The 16,633-nt window shown below is 32.4% G+C and overlaps 5 protein-coding genes across 5 annotated transcripts; 3 read left to right on the forward strand and 2 right to left on the reverse strand.

Annotated features, from left to right (window-relative positions):
* Positions 1–523: 523 nt before the first annotated feature.
* Positions 524–2,790, reverse strand: LOC123301705 (SET and MYND domain-containing protein 5). Its single transcript, XM_044884570.1, has 4 exons — positions 2,608–2,790; positions 2,414–2,541; positions 1,643–1,879; positions 524–1,269 (listed from the first exon to the last, which is right to left on the reverse strand). Exons 1-4 carry the CDS (start codon positions 2,650–2,652, stop codon positions 540–542), a joined length of 1,140 nt encoding a protein of 379 aa, XP_044740505.1. The 5' UTR covers positions 2,653–2,790; the 3' UTR covers positions 524–539.
* Positions 2,715–3,439, forward strand: LOC123301706 (UDP-N-acetylglucosamine transferase subunit ALG13 homolog). The gene has a single exon (XM_044884571.1). It carries the CDS (start codon positions 2,750–2,752, stop codon positions 3,245–3,247), a length of 498 nt encoding a protein of 165 aa, XP_044740506.1. The 5' UTR covers positions 2,715–2,749; the 3' UTR covers positions 3,248–3,439.
* A 315-nt stretch (positions 3,440–3,754) lies between these two features.
* LOC123301704 (protein phosphatase methylesterase 1) lies at positions 3,755–7,590 on the forward strand. The gene is made up of 2 exons (XM_044884569.1): positions 3,755–4,385; positions 5,160–7,590. The coding sequence occupies exons 1-2, from the start codon at positions 3,926–3,928 to the stop codon at positions 5,924–5,926; spliced, it is 1,227 nt and encodes a 408-aa protein (XP_044740504.1). The 5' UTR covers positions 3,755–3,925; the 3' UTR covers positions 5,927–7,590.
* A 1,807-nt stretch (positions 7,591–9,397) lies between these two features.
* On the reverse strand, positions 9,398–12,166 carry LOC123301717 (transmembrane emp24 domain-containing protein eca). Its single transcript, XM_044884588.1, has 3 exons — positions 11,965–12,166; positions 10,934–11,301; positions 9,398–9,693 (listed from the first exon to the last, which is right to left on the reverse strand). The coding sequence occupies exons 1-3, from the start codon at positions 12,098–12,100 to the stop codon at positions 9,544–9,546; spliced, it is 654 nt and encodes a 217-aa protein (XP_044740523.1). The 5' UTR covers positions 12,101–12,166; the 3' UTR covers positions 9,398–9,543.
* Positions 12,167–13,575: 1,409 nt separating this feature from the next.
* On the forward strand, positions 13,576–16,473 carry LOC123301713 (E3 ubiquitin-protein ligase TRAIP). Its single transcript, XM_044884585.1, has 6 exons — positions 13,576–14,026; positions 14,091–14,351; positions 14,423–14,536; positions 15,345–15,564; positions 15,670–15,789; positions 16,219–16,473. Exons 1-6 carry the CDS (start codon positions 13,692–13,694, stop codon positions 16,441–16,443), a joined length of 1,275 nt encoding a protein of 424 aa, XP_044740520.1. The 5' UTR covers positions 13,576–13,691; the 3' UTR covers positions 16,444–16,473.
* Positions 16,474–16,633: the final 160 nt, after the last annotated feature.

Below are 16,633 nucleotides of genomic sequence, written 5' to 3' on the forward strand. Positions count from 1 at the left end.
CGGAACCCTAAACTCGCACTTGATACATAACTATGAAAACTCTCTTTTAAATTACCTTTCTTCTTATAGCTCCCTCCAAACTGAACCTGATTTTGAAGATCATCGCCTCTTTTTTAGATGTTTCGGGTACAGAACCCTAAGCTTACACTTGAAACAGAGCCATGAACAAACTCTATTCAATTATCTTTCAAACAAAAAAATTAAAATTAGTTCATTCGTTTAGGAACTAACACTCCTACTTTAGGAGTATGAATGTTAAACCTATAACACTCCTACTTTAGGAGTAGGAGTGTTAAACCTATAACACTCCCCTTTTTGGTCCGGGAGTCGAAAACTATGTGGATTTTTTACAAGATATTAGTGATCAAAAATCGGGAACATTATTGACCGGGAATTATTATGAAAAACAAGGAAATTACTGATGCTAGAAAGCTAAGAAATTACCGCCATTCCTTGATTCACAGGTATCAAGAAAAATAGACATAAAAGGGGCAAAATTGAATAAATGTAAACATAGTTTTGTACTTTTTCAAAATTGTTTATTCTTCCATAACATCATTTTCAGTTTCACATCTCGAACATCGACAAATAAATAAATAATTTTCGGATAAAGTTTCTTGACGTTCTTCTCGATCCGAATCCTCTAATTGACATGGCGGTAAATAACTAATACAAATTTCCTCCTCACATTCGATATCTTTTAATGCTCGAATTGATAATTGAAAATTATCGTTTAGAAAACAAACTTCAGCATTTGGTGTACAGCTATGATTAATTAAACTTTGTTTTTTAAATAAACCAGATCCTTCATTATCCAAAAAATCGGATCCAGTTGCATTCTCAAAATCTTCGTAATATAATTTATCGATACTTGTCTCAAATCGATCTTTTTCCTCTTCCGAAATTGTTGTATTCGTTTTTAAAAAGTCTTGAACACGATTATACCATCGGGTTACCGCATTTGTACCAATTCCTTGACAATTTGTTCCTAGTAAGGCGAACAAAGATCGAAAACCTTCTGGTGTACACCAATGATCGACTTTTTCGGTGGATATTGCATTGATAAATAATAAACGCATTTGTTCGATTTGTTGTTCGAACTGTTGACCAAGTAATTTGTGAACTATTCGATCTTTATCGTTTGTCACACGATGACAAAATTGCATAAATTCGTTTAAAGTTGCGTCTGAATTGTCGGATTGTTGAATGGTTGCAACTATTCGAACCAGTAATAAAATGCTACACGTTTCTGGTGGGTAATGAAATTTTCTGTAAGAAATATTTTCATTATTTCAAAAATTAATAAATATAAATCTACCAAAGCGGCTAAGGGTCCTAGGGCCTAGACCTGTCACCCTTTGAGAACAACCTGTCACCCGAAGAGAGGAGAGAAGACTTTAAGCAGATAAGTTATAGGATTCTGTGGAAGCCTAACGCAACGCAGAAAGCCCACAGCTTCTCCGTCGGAATTTCTCTCAGGATTGGTGAATCCAAAGTTTGGGATACATTCTAAACCTGACGTACTGTAGGTTTCTAAAGATGGAAATAAAATGTATGGACGTTTCATCGTCTTCTATTCAGGTCCAACAAGTGGGGATGTCCTATTGTACCTTGTTTTATTTAATCTAATAAATAAACTTACTTCCAAGCTTCAACCAGTATATTTAAGGGATGTTCTTCAACGATTTCAGTCGTACCCAAACACATAGTTCGATGATATTGATTATATGACTCCACTTGACATTCTGTACTGCAATATTTAACACCACACATGCTGCATGGATAAATTGTTGGCGGTTGATCCAATTCCGTAAAAGCTAATTCAATAGCAGGATTATTGGATAATCGGGCTGCACATTGTAAAACGTTTTCAAGCGGGCTGAATCAATTTACATGTTCATTAAAACATCAGATCAATTTTTAAAAAAACCATCCTTTACAAATTTTGCAACAAACTGTCACTTGTTGTGGATGGAAAGGTTCGTTAGACTATTTCTCATGGGTTTTCGGATCTACAGATTCGACATTTCCCCGTTTTGCTTATTCATGTACCCGGACAGATGAAAATAAGCCTCATCAATGTGAAAAAAATGTGATGAAAAATTTGATCAAAAGAATGGTCATACGCAAGGAGTGTCGCGGCAGATATTTGGAAGATATGGGAGTTAGGCGGTTCCCCTTAAACGTTACCGCCCTAAGTATCCTATGGGCCTACAAGCCTATGATTAACAGTATAAATCTTCTTTTTTTTTACTTCCTTACTTTTTGGAGGCATTGGAGGTAAAATCCGCGCTTAATACAGAACCATAGAGGTATGTTATCACCTCCATATACAGAACATACTTCATTAAAAAACAATTTCATAAAATTTGTAAAGGATTTTCTGATTTTCCAAAAGTAATAAAATACCTACCTCATACAATGATGGCATGCCAAATATCCGTACGCTTCATTCCATGGAAATTGACAGGAAACAAGTGGTTTTTCCGAAAATAAAACATCACCTTGCTTAAATTGTTTTGTTGCTATTAAACCTCTTCCCTAGACAAAAAAATTTACAATAAATAATCTTTTCCCCTAAGAAAATTCTATTTTATTTAAACTTACTTTGATTTCATTAATTAATCGAACTTCACATCCACAATCTTCCATTTTCGCACACGTTTTTGAAATATATTTAGGGAAATTTAATTACTAATTGAGGTTCATAAAGTGACACGTGTGTTTTTTTTGTTATTTAGTACCAAATATGGGGAAACAAGTTTTCGTTACGGTTGGAACTACAGAATTTAATTTACTTATTAAAACTGTTTCTAACGTGGATATTTTATTAACGTTAAAAGAATTAGGTTTTACAAAAGTAATTTTCCAAATTGGAAAAGGTTCATTTACACCATCAACAGAATTGAATATAGATGGCATTAGTGTGGAATATTATCGGTATAAGGATTCAATCCAGGAAGATATTCTGGAATCCGATTTAATAATAAGTCATGCTGGAGCTGGTACTTGTTTAGAAGTGTTACAAGCAGGAAAAACATTTTTAGCTGTTATTAATGAAGAATTAATGGATAATCATCAATTAGAACTTGCAGAAGAGTTCCATAAGCTTGGTTATTTACATTATTGTACTTGTGATAAACTTTACGAAACGTTAAAAACAATTAATTCCAGAAAATTAAAACCATATCCCAAAGGAAACAAAGATAAATTCGTAAAATTTTTAAATGAATATATGGGTGTTTAAAAAAGCCACTCAAATACGGAAGCCTGAATGTCTCAGTAGCTTTTTTTTAAAAAGTGTCTACCCACAAATATAAAACCAACTAGTTCACTTTCAACAAGTGCTTGTGGGACATTATGGAAACAAACCTTTTTGAAAATGTCAGTCGGTAATGACTATTCTTTAATTAGCCGCTACCGAAACTGTCTGGAATCATTAATAATTGTATGTCCGAATTTAATGATAATAATTAAATTTAATGATAATGTTTATAATTTGTCTTACTATTTGTCTTAAAAAATATAATGCCTTAATTAGCTTTTTCCTCAGAAGATTAAAAAAAGATTCGATAGATGTCAGCTAGTTCTGCTATCTATCGGATCTTCTGAGGAAAATGGCTAATTAAAGCATTATATTTTTTAAATAATATTAATAAAAATTTTTAACTAACTACGTAAGACAAATTATAAACATTATCATTAAATTTAATTATTATCATTAAATCCGGACATACAATTATTAAAAATTCCAGACAGTTTCCGTAGTGGCTAATTTAAGAATAATCATTACTGACACATTCAGGCTTCCGTACTCAAAGAAACGTAAATTAGGAAATCTACTTTACCGATAATTGACATTAGCATTTTATAAACGAAATTATCAAAAAAAGAAAAAAAGTTATGCAAAAATTAATGGAATGAAATGGAATTACGTAAAAATTTATTAACAAATCGATTGCCCCCATCGATACGGGGTGTCGGTGATAATAATATGGCCACAAGTTTACAAAAGAAAACATCTCGAAAGCAACAACATGATTTTAGTCCGTCATCATGGACCAAATATTTTGATAAATCCGAAGATGTTGAGATACAGAAAAATAAATTTCGTGTATATCGAAGCGGTACAGAAGGTCCAATTTTGTTACTTTTACATGGTGGTGGCTATTCAGCGTTAACTTGGTCCCTGTTAAATGAAGAGCTCAAAAGTCGTGTTGTTTGCCAAACAGTAGCGATCGATTTACGTGGTCATGGGAATACGATCACAGAAAACGATGATGACCTGTCAAAGGATACATTAGCTGGAGATATTGGACATATTGTGGATAAATTGTATGGTGATGAGGCGCCGCCGGTTGTTTTGGTCGGTCATAGTATGGGAGGTTAGAACTAGAAAAATTACAAAATCTAAATTCTAAATATAAGCATTTACCAAATTCAAGTGATACACATCGAAAAACAAGTGAAAATAAACTATTAATTGCGTTAGTTAATTGTTTAAATACCCTGTGAGGTCAAAGTTGAATATCAGTGTTTTCGTTTTTAACCGACTTCAAACAAAAAAGGGAGGAGGTTATCAATTCGACTGTATTTTTTTTTTTATGTTTGTTACCTTAGAACATTCGACTGGGTGAACTGATTTTGATGATTCTTTATCTATTTGAAAGCTGGTGCTTCCTGTGTAGTCCCATTTCATTTTGATCGAGTTCTGATAGCGGCATCCATGAGGAAATCATAAAAGACTTAAATTTGCATTAAGTATGCACGACAAGAGGACGAATAACTCAAAATCACGGCAACCGATTTTGATGATTCTTAGTAGTATAGGTGATCTTCCGATCATTTTGGGGCCCTCGAATTAGACCGTAAATTGTTATGGACCGAATTGGTTCTTAGATCGAATCGATCGAACCGATTTTGATCTTCTAACCAGTAACCCTTTTTTTGCTGTAACCCTTTGGGGAAAATTGTTTATGTTAAGGTATTTTCTATCGCATCCTATTAGTAATTCTTTTAATTTATAAATTGTATCAAATTTCTGACCTTTTTTTTTGTCACTTTTTGACGTTCTTCACTTGGATTTGGCATTCGTTTATGGTTACGGTTGAAATCTAAATAAAAATACATCAATATCTTTCTTAATTTTGTTGGTCTAGGTGCAATTGCTGTTCACGCTGCTAGCGGAGGACTAATTCGATCTTTAGCCGGTGTCTGTGTTATTGATGTTGTGGAAGGGACAGCAATGCAAGCTTTAGCAAGCATGCAAAGTTATTTACGAGGTCGCCCGAAAAATTTTCGAAGTATCGAGCATGCCATAGAATGGGCATTTCGAAGTGGTCATACAAGAAACTTAGACGCTGCGAAAATATCAATGCCTGGACAACTAAAAAACTTACTCACTGGAACAATTGCCACAAATGAATTGACTGAAGAAGGAATTGCTACTGCAGAAACTTGTACATTTTCAAATATCGAAACGTCGACGGTTGATACAATTCTCGAAGAAGAAGATGTCGATGAAGAGCTTGCCAAGAGCAAACTAAAAGAGAATCATTTTAAAATCCCTGGACCATCATCACATAACGATGTTCATGATCGTCAAGCACCGATGTATACATGGCGAATTGATTTAAGTAAAACAGAATCACATTGGCCGGGTTGGTTCCAAGGTTTATCCGATTTATTTTTAAATCATATTCAAGCGTCCAAATTACTATTGTTAGCTAGTATTAATGGTTTGGATACGGATTTAACTGTTGGACAAATGCAGGGCAAATTTCAAATGCAAGTATTGACACGTTGCGGTCATGCCGTACAAGAAGACACTCCCGATCAAGTTGCTGATGTGTTGGCATCATTTTTGTTACGAAATCGTTTAACAACCGCTCATGGTGATTTTAATCTATCATTTCCAAGTTGTTGAATTTCATCTCGTAAATCGTTGAAATGTAAATACTTGCGATATTTTACAAGTTCCAAACGTTCAACTTGATCTAATCGATAATCAAATGTACTTAACTTAAAAGTCTGAGTCATCAATGAAAATTCTTTTAGATTGTTAAAAGTTTGATGATATCGCTTCAAAAGCTCGACTTGCTTTTTCAATAAAAGCGTTACGGAACCCTTAAAACTTTTAATTCTGGTCTCAAAATATTGTTTGTTTTTGATTTGTAAAAGAAACCGTGACTTAATAAAGCGTAAAGAAATAAAATTTGGTGATAATTCGCTTAAATTTTATAGTCTTTGATGAGTTATTTTTTTCGATGAATTCGTACAGTCGAGGAAATAAGACATTTGATCCAAGAACAAAACTCCAGTAGATTTTTATTTCCGATTTTTCGGTTTTATTTCCTCGATTAGTGATTTAATAAAGCGTAGAGTATTGAAATTTGATGATAATTCGTTTGAATTTTTGATGGTCTTTGACGAGGATCGTAAAACGTAAATTTTATTGGAATTTGTAAAATAAAAAGTAATCATAAAAAGTTAAAACATAAGCAACAACAAAAAAATCAACTACTTTAATTTTTAATAATATTTTTTTTGATAATAATTAATTTACAAAATAATTAAACCAGTGTCGGATTTAGTCTTGTGTAGTCTTTATGGGGTCAAAAAATTGTATAGGGGGTCTATGAGTACAGGAACTTTTTTTTTACTTTCTATTAAAAAAAAATGTTTCTGTGTTTTGAACGATTCAGATAATCTTACGATATTTGACACCTCACATTGGTATCGATTATGCCCTAAATCCGACACTGAATTAAACGCTCTAGCTCTTAATTAATAATTAACAAAACCAAAATGTGTGGATTCTTATTGTAAGCATTTTTAGATTAGAATATTTTTTTGAACAAAAAAAAAACCTAGATGACTCAATAAATATTTTATAAATCATCGTAAAAAGACTTTGTAGCCATGCTTTTTTTTGCGGAATGGGTTTGTACAGCTGAATTTAGCGAGTAAGAAAAAACAAATAATATTTTTAAATTTCATTTCATAAGAGCTGGAAATTTGACAGTCTGCTGTCAAGAACTTCAGTTAGTCAAGAGTCTATTTTAAACTTATCGGTCAATTAAATTTTTTCTAGGTTCTTTGAAAGAGGAATCCCTGGCTTGATAGAGGAAAAGTTGTTAAATACCACTTTGACAATTGTCCCTCAAATATCTAGCTATTCTGAAATGACTGTCAAATACTACGTCTGATCCTAGCAGAATTTAGCGAAATATGGGTATGGTTAATGATTCCGGTTTCTAGGATTCATTCGCATTAATTTTGTTAGCTTTTTTCTATTATGGCGCGAGTGGTAGCAACGTTTTCGACAGTTTATTATAAGATGTTGGCTTAATTTCGAATATTTCTTTCCTTATTGAAATTAGGAAGGGATGAAGTATGCCTTACATTTGAGAGCGGTTGCGTTAATTAACGATACGATTCGCGCTAGTAAAGCCTAATTTCAAACACCAAATAAATATCCAAAATCCAGCCATCTTGAATTCAAATTTTTCGTGAAGTTCTAGCTGTGAGTTTGCTTTTCTGATTTGTGTAAAGATGACGGGTATCAAAGCGTTTTTTGTTTTTTTTTTTTTGCTAAACCGACTGTATGCTCTGTAATTGGAATCTGGTCACGAAGTAGCAGCGATTGATGCACCATATTTATTTGCAATTTATTAAAAAAAATGGAATAAAAATGATGAGTTAAATGGAGTTAAAACTCATATTTAGACTCTGATTATTGGTTAAAATGGCAGAACTTTTTCAATCGAAGATGATTTTTTTATTTAAATAAGTAAAAAGTTAATTTTATTCTTGAGTTGAAAGTTGAAAGGAAACTTTCGTAACTCATTTTTTAGAAATTATTGGAAATTAACAAGTTTATAGTACAAAAAAAAAATCAAATTTTTAGAAAATTATTTAATAAAAAAATTAAGTTATTATTTATGAGACGAAATTAAATTACTGTTCTTTTCAATTTAGAACAATCAATGAGAAGTTTACTTAACAAAAACTGTAGGAGTTCATATTTCAATTTGACATATTGTTAAAATTTTTGTCAGCTTGTGCTCAGCAAATGCTTAGAGAAACTAAAATTTTTGGTTTTGAATAACTAACACTGTTAGATTTGCTTAAAATAGCAAATCTCACCCGGAGATTTCTCGTTTTCGGGTGACAGGTTGTTGTCAAGGCGGGCACAGAGGACTCTTTAGTGTAGGTGCTAGGGATTCATTTGTGGTACCCCTCTTATGTTTTATTATTATTAACTCAGTTAGGTTTTTACTGTATAACGAATCGTTGGCGCAGACCATTCTTGCTGGAGTCTGTAATTTGAATCAGAGAAGTTTGACTAGAATGAAATTGGAAAGGGTAGAAGGTAGATTATTCGACATCTCTAAAATTTGTAGGGCATATATGATGAAATCTCGTTTCACGACTGTAGTTTTAGAAACCTTCGAGAAAAATCTGCATTCTCAGAATCATGACCAAGAATTACTAGAAGACAAATTACTTCCATTTTTTACGTAATTGAGTGAAGGCGGCTATAAACAAAAATTACAGAATATTGCAGATAAATCAAACGATATAAATTTTAATAATATGCGTCATGGAAATTTCCATGGACCCCACATCCTTTTTATTCTCTGGACCTTTTGCTAAGTAAATATTCTTTGATTGGTTCAATTTTACAAAAAATGAATTATTTTTGATGTAAAAGATTAAAAACTTTAAACTTGAAATAAAATAAATCTATACTAATATTATAAAGTGATAAAAATTATTGTTTGTTTGTATTTAATCTCAGTAACTACCCGGGAGTTCCATTTACGAACTGCAAGTTACTCCTGAAAGCGGATATTCTGAAAAAAGGCCAATCTTAGATGGAGGGAAGAACGTACTTGTGGTACTATAAGACAGAAATGGTCTGAGTACAATCGCAGGCGTTCCGAAGTTCTCATATCACTTCCAAGGGCCTCTGTTCGCAAAGTTGTTGCGGCTATCACAGGACACTGGCTGGGCGGCAAGCATGCTGAACGCTTAGGCCTGGCAGTGTATCACGATTACTGCAGGAGCTGTCACAGTGATGACGAGGAGGAGACAATGTCTCATCTTCTCTGTCACTGCCCAGCTCTTGTCATTAGGAGATGGGCTTACTTGAACCAGCCTCTCTTTGATGACCTCTCCGACCAAAGTCAGTCGACATCAAAGCCCTCCTGCTGTTCTTAAACAGCTCCAAATGGGTGTTAAAAAATAAACAACAACAAAATGGAAATATGTACAAATTTATTTTTTAACAAACAAATATTGTTTTTTCCGACATTGAAAAAAAAAATTCACAACACTTTATAGAAAAAAAAAAACATTCAATAAATTTTCTTCTTTTAAATTAAATATGGGGTAAATTGTGGAGATGATGGTTTTTTGTTTGATTGATGGTGGGAGATGTTGAGGGGTGTGGATGAGACCCGAAGGATTTTCTATTTAACAACGGTATATGATGTCCATGAGGTAGACGCCGTACACCATACAATCCACATTTTTTATTTATACTAATTTCTTAGCTTCGAAGAAACTCTTCAAATGTCGCATTTGCCACGCTCCCATTACCAATAAGATTGCTGTTTGTATTAATGACCACCATAATACACGAGAATTTGTACTTTCACTGGTCTGTCGAAATCTTTCTTCACGATACTGAAATCAAAAAGTATAAGAACAATTAATTATTATTGTGCTAAAATAAGAAATTGAGTTTGGAGATTCGTATTGATTATACTACGTTTATGTGGGTAATTTTTACCCAAAAAGTACAAAAATCTGATTCATTTAATGATTGGATGCAGAGTTTCGAAGATATCGCAATATTTTGATCGATTTTAGACCGTATCTCAAAAACTATTCGACCAGTCATCAAATGAACCCGATTTTTGTACTTTTTGGATCAAAATTATCTTAAAAAAATCGCAAAAAAATTTTTTGTTTTAGATTTTGATAAAACTTGGTTTATAGGGTAATTTTGACCCAAAAAGTATCAAAATCGTGTTAATTTAATGATTGGATGTAGAGTTTCTGAGATATCGCAATATTTGGATCGATTTTAGTCCATATCTCAAAAACTATTCGATCAATCACCAAATGAACCGGATTTTTGTACTTTTTGGGTCAAAATTACCTTATATACTGAGTTTTATCGAAATTGGAGATCAAAAAAAATTTTCGATTTTTTGCAATTTTTTTAAGGGGTACCCCTTTGATAAAATCGAGAAAATCGCAAAAAATTTTTTTGTTTTGGATTTTGATAAAACTTGGTTTATAGGGTAATTTTGACCCAAAAAATACGAAAATCGGGTTAATTTAATGACTGGATGCAGAGTTTCTGAGATATCGCAATATTTGGATCGACTTTAGTCCGTATCTCAAAAACTATTCGACCAGTCATCAAATGAACCCGATTTTTGTACTTTTTGGGTCAAAATTACCTTATATACTGAGTTTTATCGAAATTGGCGATCAAAAAAATTTTTCGATTTTTTGCAATTTTTTTAAGGGGTACCCCTTTGAAAAAATCGAGAAAATCGCAAAAAAATTTCTTGTTTTGGATTTTGATAAAACTTTGTTTATAGGGTAATTTGGACCCAAAAAGTATAAAAATCGGGTTAATTTAATGATTGGATGCCGAGTTTTTGAGATCTCGCAATATCCGAAGCGGTTTTGATTCGTTTTTCACTACCCGACCAGTCTACAGATGAACCCAATTTGATAAAATTCTTTCCACCCAGAAAATTTATAAATCTGACCATTTAACACGATTGGTGAAATATTTTCTATGAAATAACCAACAACCCTAATTTTTGGGAAAATATTCTCCCCATGAATCCCGATTTGCATCCACTGTGTAGAGGAATAAATCTCAAATAAGCTCTTCTCAACATACCCTTTGATAATTCTGTTCTTTAACAATTTGCTCAACTTGATCCAATAATTGTCGAATACGTAATTGTAGCTCAGTTAATTTCTCTTTTTGTGCAACATTCGCATAATCGATGGCGTGTTCACCAACTTGTATATCTAAATGTACCCTCAATTGGCTACCGCTAAACCATGCTGTACTATTGGAGAACATACAAATAACATGTTCACCAGGTAAATGTGATGTAAATACAAAACGTCCTTCAGAACTATACACTCTCGATAATATTGTCTTATCATCGGGATCTCTTACTTCTACATGCATCCCAATACCCGGCGATGACGGCATAAATCCACCACTCCTAGGATCGTACAACTCTACCTTATAGTTTGCTAAAACATACAAAACAATTTTTAAATCAGACGAGGATGAGGGATTTGACAGTCATTGAGAGGTCGTACGCTTTTTCCTCTATAGCAGTTTTCATAGGCGGGTCTTTGTCTTTCAAGTTTGGAAAATTTAAAATTAACGAATACTAGCTCGACCCGTACGGTATTCGTGGATAAAACAGGCTAAAGAAATTTACTTTCTTATTATTTATAGGCAATTTTATTACAAATATGATATACAAATTATATACTGAATAAAATTAAATCTAAGCGGTGCTCGACCCGTACGGTATCCGTGGCTAAAAAACAGGCTTAAGAAATTTACTTTCTTTTTATTTATAGGCAATTTTATTACAGATATGATATACAAATTACATACTGAATAAAATTAAATCTAAGCGGTGCTCGACCCGTACGATATCCGTGGCTAAAAACAGGCTAAAGAAATTTACTTTCTTATTATTTGTAGGCAATTTTATTACAGATATGATATACAAATTACATACTAAATAAAATTAAATCTAAGCGGTACATTTTTAGATCGCGAGTCTGTAATACCAAAAAAACAAAACTGGCACAAATTTTGTAGGAAAAAAAGGTTTAAATTTCCACGTTAATACGTTTTTTTTTTTTACCATCTTGGAAAAAGGAAATTTTTCAACATACCGATAACTGTAGTTTCATCTGGTATTTCTTCTATGAAACATTTTCGCTCCGTTTCACCAATATGAAAATATAAAGCTGAATTTAATGTACAAAAGCTTAAAATTAATGGCAAAATATATTTTATTTGGTACAACATTTTTTTTCTTTTTATTATTTAATTTTTATGCCGTGTATTGTATGACACGAACACGATACGTCACTGAAAAAATAAAACTCAAATTTCATGGAATACCAACATTAAATTTCATAAATTGGTGTGAATTCTTAATGACTTCTATATACATAAAGATTAAAGATCCATGATAATAAAAAATGTGCTGTTCCTAATATTTATTGGAGCATTTTAAAATGTTTTCACACGTTTCTCAAACATTCTAGATCATTTTGGAATGTTAAAGAACACATTATCTAATCATTTGAAATATTTTAGATCCAAATATTTCTAGAATTTTCTGAAAAATTCAAATACATTACTATTATTCTCTGACACACGCTAAACGTAGCTCATAACATTTTCGGCTCGATTCGTCCACTCTCTTAAAGTTCCCGAATATATTCAACACACATTCGGTCTTATTTATCTGGCATAATTTTTACATGAAGAGAAAAATTATTGATAGATTTTTATTCTGTTTTCAAAAATCTATCCAATAGGTACCAGCCTGAAGGCTCAAATCTCACTGCTTTTCCAACCGAGGCTGGACCAGCGCCCCTCCATATCATTTTATAGTGTATTGCTGGATAGATCTTTGAAATTAAAATAGAGACTTGTTTTTTGACCTTTCTTGGATAGTCACTAATAAGTTAGATTTCCAAAGTTACATGCTTGAAAGTTTGACCTTATCTCATAAATCCCAATTTTCAAGACATCGTGAGAGACTGGAGTCTTTGAATCTGCTTGATAAAGATAATTAGAATCCATTGTTCCAAAAATTGGAACCGAAAGGCATTTAGTTTAAATATTTTTCTTCCGTAACTTTAATGACTGGACATTTCAACTAAACCATTATTTTAGTAATTAATATCTTTTTAATTACTTAAAATTAAATGAAAAAAGTACAAATTCAGTGAGGGCATTTAAAAATATTTCTAAAACGGAAATTTAAATTTTTATACCGACGTGACATCATAGTACGGGCTTGTCAAATTTGTTGACATACTGTATGATATTAATTACTTACATTTTATATGGTATTTCATTAAATTATACTATTCTACGGCTTTTAATTAGAAAACTTAATAATAACGAGTGTAAATTCTGTGTTGTAAATTCATTTTTTTCAAAGTGTAAATTATACATTGAACTTCACAAATTGACAGATCACGTACTTATACGTCATGAACAGAGAGCGCCAAAAAACTGCGTTTAAATATCTCAAAATGATAATGTATTTTAAATATTTTTTTACACTTAAATACAGCATTTTTAAGCAGTATTTATATTTTTTACTTTGTTATAACGGTGTAAACAATGAATTAAAAATATAAAAAAAATATATGAATAATCCCTATTTTACGTTGTAACCTGTATACGGAGGTAAATTTATATTACGTTGTAGTGTGTGGTTGGGGATAAAAAAAAGTAACTAAACGAAAATCCCTATGACTGAAAATTTCAAATACAAAAAAATATTTACTTCATTTCAAATGTGTGTGAAAAAACCAACGTCCATTACAATCTTATTCCGAATAATCGTTAACAATGCAATTATAACTTGGAATAAATCATGAATTTAAATTGTCCGATATGTCAGGAGCTGTTTATACCAGCATCTGATGTTTCAGTAATTCCATGTGGACATGTTTTTCACTCCGAATGTGTAAATGTTTGGCTTGAAAGCTATAAATCGAAAACTTGCCCACAATGTCGACAAATTGTATCAAGAAAAGCAGTAATCAAAGTTTATTTTAATTTTGCTGAGGTCTCGGTTAATCATTCCGACCCGGCTACATTACAATGTAAATTAGATAGTGCTAATTTTCAAATAAAACTTCGTGATAAGGAAATTTCTAATATGCGTGAAAAATGTAAAAAAACTGAATCATCGAATAAAGAGTTACGGTAAGAAACTTGTGAAAAAATATTACAGCGGAGAATTAAAATTGGTAAGTTTCTTATTTTTTAGAGCGTTGGTAAAAGAATTAGAACACAAAGCTAATAAAGATTTAACGATAATAGCAGCTTTAAAACAACAAATTAGAGATTTAACTCGTCAAAGTCAAGAGATTGAAGGTTTAAAAGCTGAAAATCGTACATTAACACACGAATTAAATTTATTGGAAGATATGAGAAAAGTTGTTACAGGGGCTTCAAGTGAAGTATCAGAAATGTTAACAAATTATCAAGATACTCGAGCACTTGCTGTAATGGTTACAACTCTTAAAAGGTACAAAGAATACTGATTATTTCTATTCGGTACAAATTTGAAACGATTAAATTTTGAATTTTTTTTTCTAGAGAATTATTGCAACAAACTGCGAAAAAGAATAAATTCCAAAAACAACTGATTAGCGCTCAAAATGATATTAGAAAATTTCATCAGAATTTAGACGATGAAAGTAATAAAATTGTGTAAGTATCATAATAGCGAATCGATTTCTCTTGGGCAATATGCGACGTTTTTTCAAGCAGGAATCTTCGCCATACTAAGACGTGCCCAGATCTAGAAAACGAACGGTTACAGTGGGGGACACATTTCAGCATCTTCTACTATAGTCATGCTGCCCATCGAAAATAGTCGATTTCCTTGTAATGAATATTACAAGGAACTAAATCGCCTGGCACTTAATAACACAGACTGATCTGGGTACCGAGCCACTCTGGCGTTAAAGAGAATGAAGCAACGGATATATTGGCACGAGAGGGGTCGTCTCCAACGCCCCTTTTCACCTGAGCCTGTCTTTCCTATAGCAAGATGTTCCGCAATTTACCGAATCAATGATTGCTGGGAATTTGCGCAGGGATAACGAAAGGACATTGCCGATTGAACTATCACTTTCATAACTTGGGAATTATTAATGATCCCACTTGTAGAGCCTGTATAAAGGATGATGAAAGCTCATGATTTAGAATGTTTGGGTCCGAAACCTTGGATCCCTCAATCCTGGGGGAAATCCCGACGGAGAAGCCTTCGACTGACAGGTTGTTCTCAAGGAGGACACAGTGGATTCTTTAGTCTAGATGCTAGGGATCCATTTGCGGTACCTCTCATATGTTTTATTATTATTATATCATAATAGTGAAACCTGTTTGTCGTAGAAAATTCAAATTCTAACAGAGAAAAAGTTTTTGGCAAAAATCAACGCGTTGGGTTAAATTGAGAATTCTTTTTTTCTTTTAAAGTTGGGAAGTATTAATTTCTTCTATCTACGCATTTCAGAGCTATTAATGCCCGATTAGAGCAAAATGAAAAAGAAAAACAATTATTACAACGAAAAATAGAAGAATTAAAAAAAATTATAGGTGAAGAAAAATTAAAAAATTGTGATAAAAATAACATAACGTCTCCTGAAACTCGTAAACGTATCATAAAATCAACGATCAAAGATTTGAATGTTACGAAACGAGTTTTGGAAAGTCAGACAGAATCACCAAGTATTGTAAGTAGTTCGCTTCCAGTTACTTTCCGATTTTAAACCGTTAAAATATCAGAAAATTCGGAATTTCGTAAAAAAGTCTTTTATTGAAAATTGCCTTCTTTTTAGCCAGAAAAGGTGAGAGCCATTCAAGATTCAGATTCTCCGTATTTGCAAATAAAACAATCATCTGTTGGATCCGCTATTATGGAAATGAATGGATCGGAGAATTCCAATATTAGTTCCAAAGTAATTTTTATGTCATCCACCACACATGTTCAATATTTTTTCCTCTAAATTTTCGAAATTCCAGTGACTTCCTTTAGTCCAAATGAACAAACTGGAATTCGATATGTAGTGTTGTTAACTAAGCGGAACAAAAGGCGGTAATTTTCTACGGGATTCCCATGCGGAAAACGGCTTTTTTCGACGATTTTAAAGCGTTGTCCACCTCTACAGCCCCGTCCAATCGAGCTAGAGAGTAAAAAATGTGTATGTAGGTAGAGTTACTGTGACGAAAATACCTCTATCTGGGGACACACTGTATATATGGGTTGAGGTTTAATCTGGAGTTAGTGAAATCAATTTTTCTAGAAGCAGGGATAAAATATTGAGCATCTGTGAGCTGCTTTATAAACTATAAATTAATTAATTTCCATTATCTTTTTCTGTTTTTAGTACACAATATTTAAAAAACCACGTTTACGTCCCGATTTAGAAGATTTTAAACCATTACCAGATGATGCCTTTAACGGTCTAGGAGGTCATCCAGCAATTGAAGAATTTCCAAAACGTCGAATGACAATGTTCCGATCAAAGAGTAGCTCGAAGATGCGTCGTTTAGTTCGTCCTAGTGTACCATTGAAGAAAAATCAAACAATTGATAGTTTCTTAGAAACGTAAAATTTTTATCTGAATAAAAATAACTGTAATAATTTATTTTCGAATTATGTTTGCTTGTTAATTTTTGTTTTAAAATAAAATTAGTTCAACCTTTTTTTTATAATAAACTGTTTTTATAATTTAAAAGACCTTGCTTATTTGTCGTTTAAAGCGATTTCGCTAAAACTTGTCATAACTGGACCAAAATGGA

Source organism: Chrysoperla carnea, chromosome 5, assembly GCF_905475395.1.
Source record: "Chrysoperla carnea chromosome 5, inChrCarn1.1, whole genome shotgun sequence".
Taxonomy (NCBI): Eukaryota; Metazoa; Arthropoda; class Insecta; order Neuroptera; family Chrysopidae; genus Chrysoperla; species Chrysoperla carnea.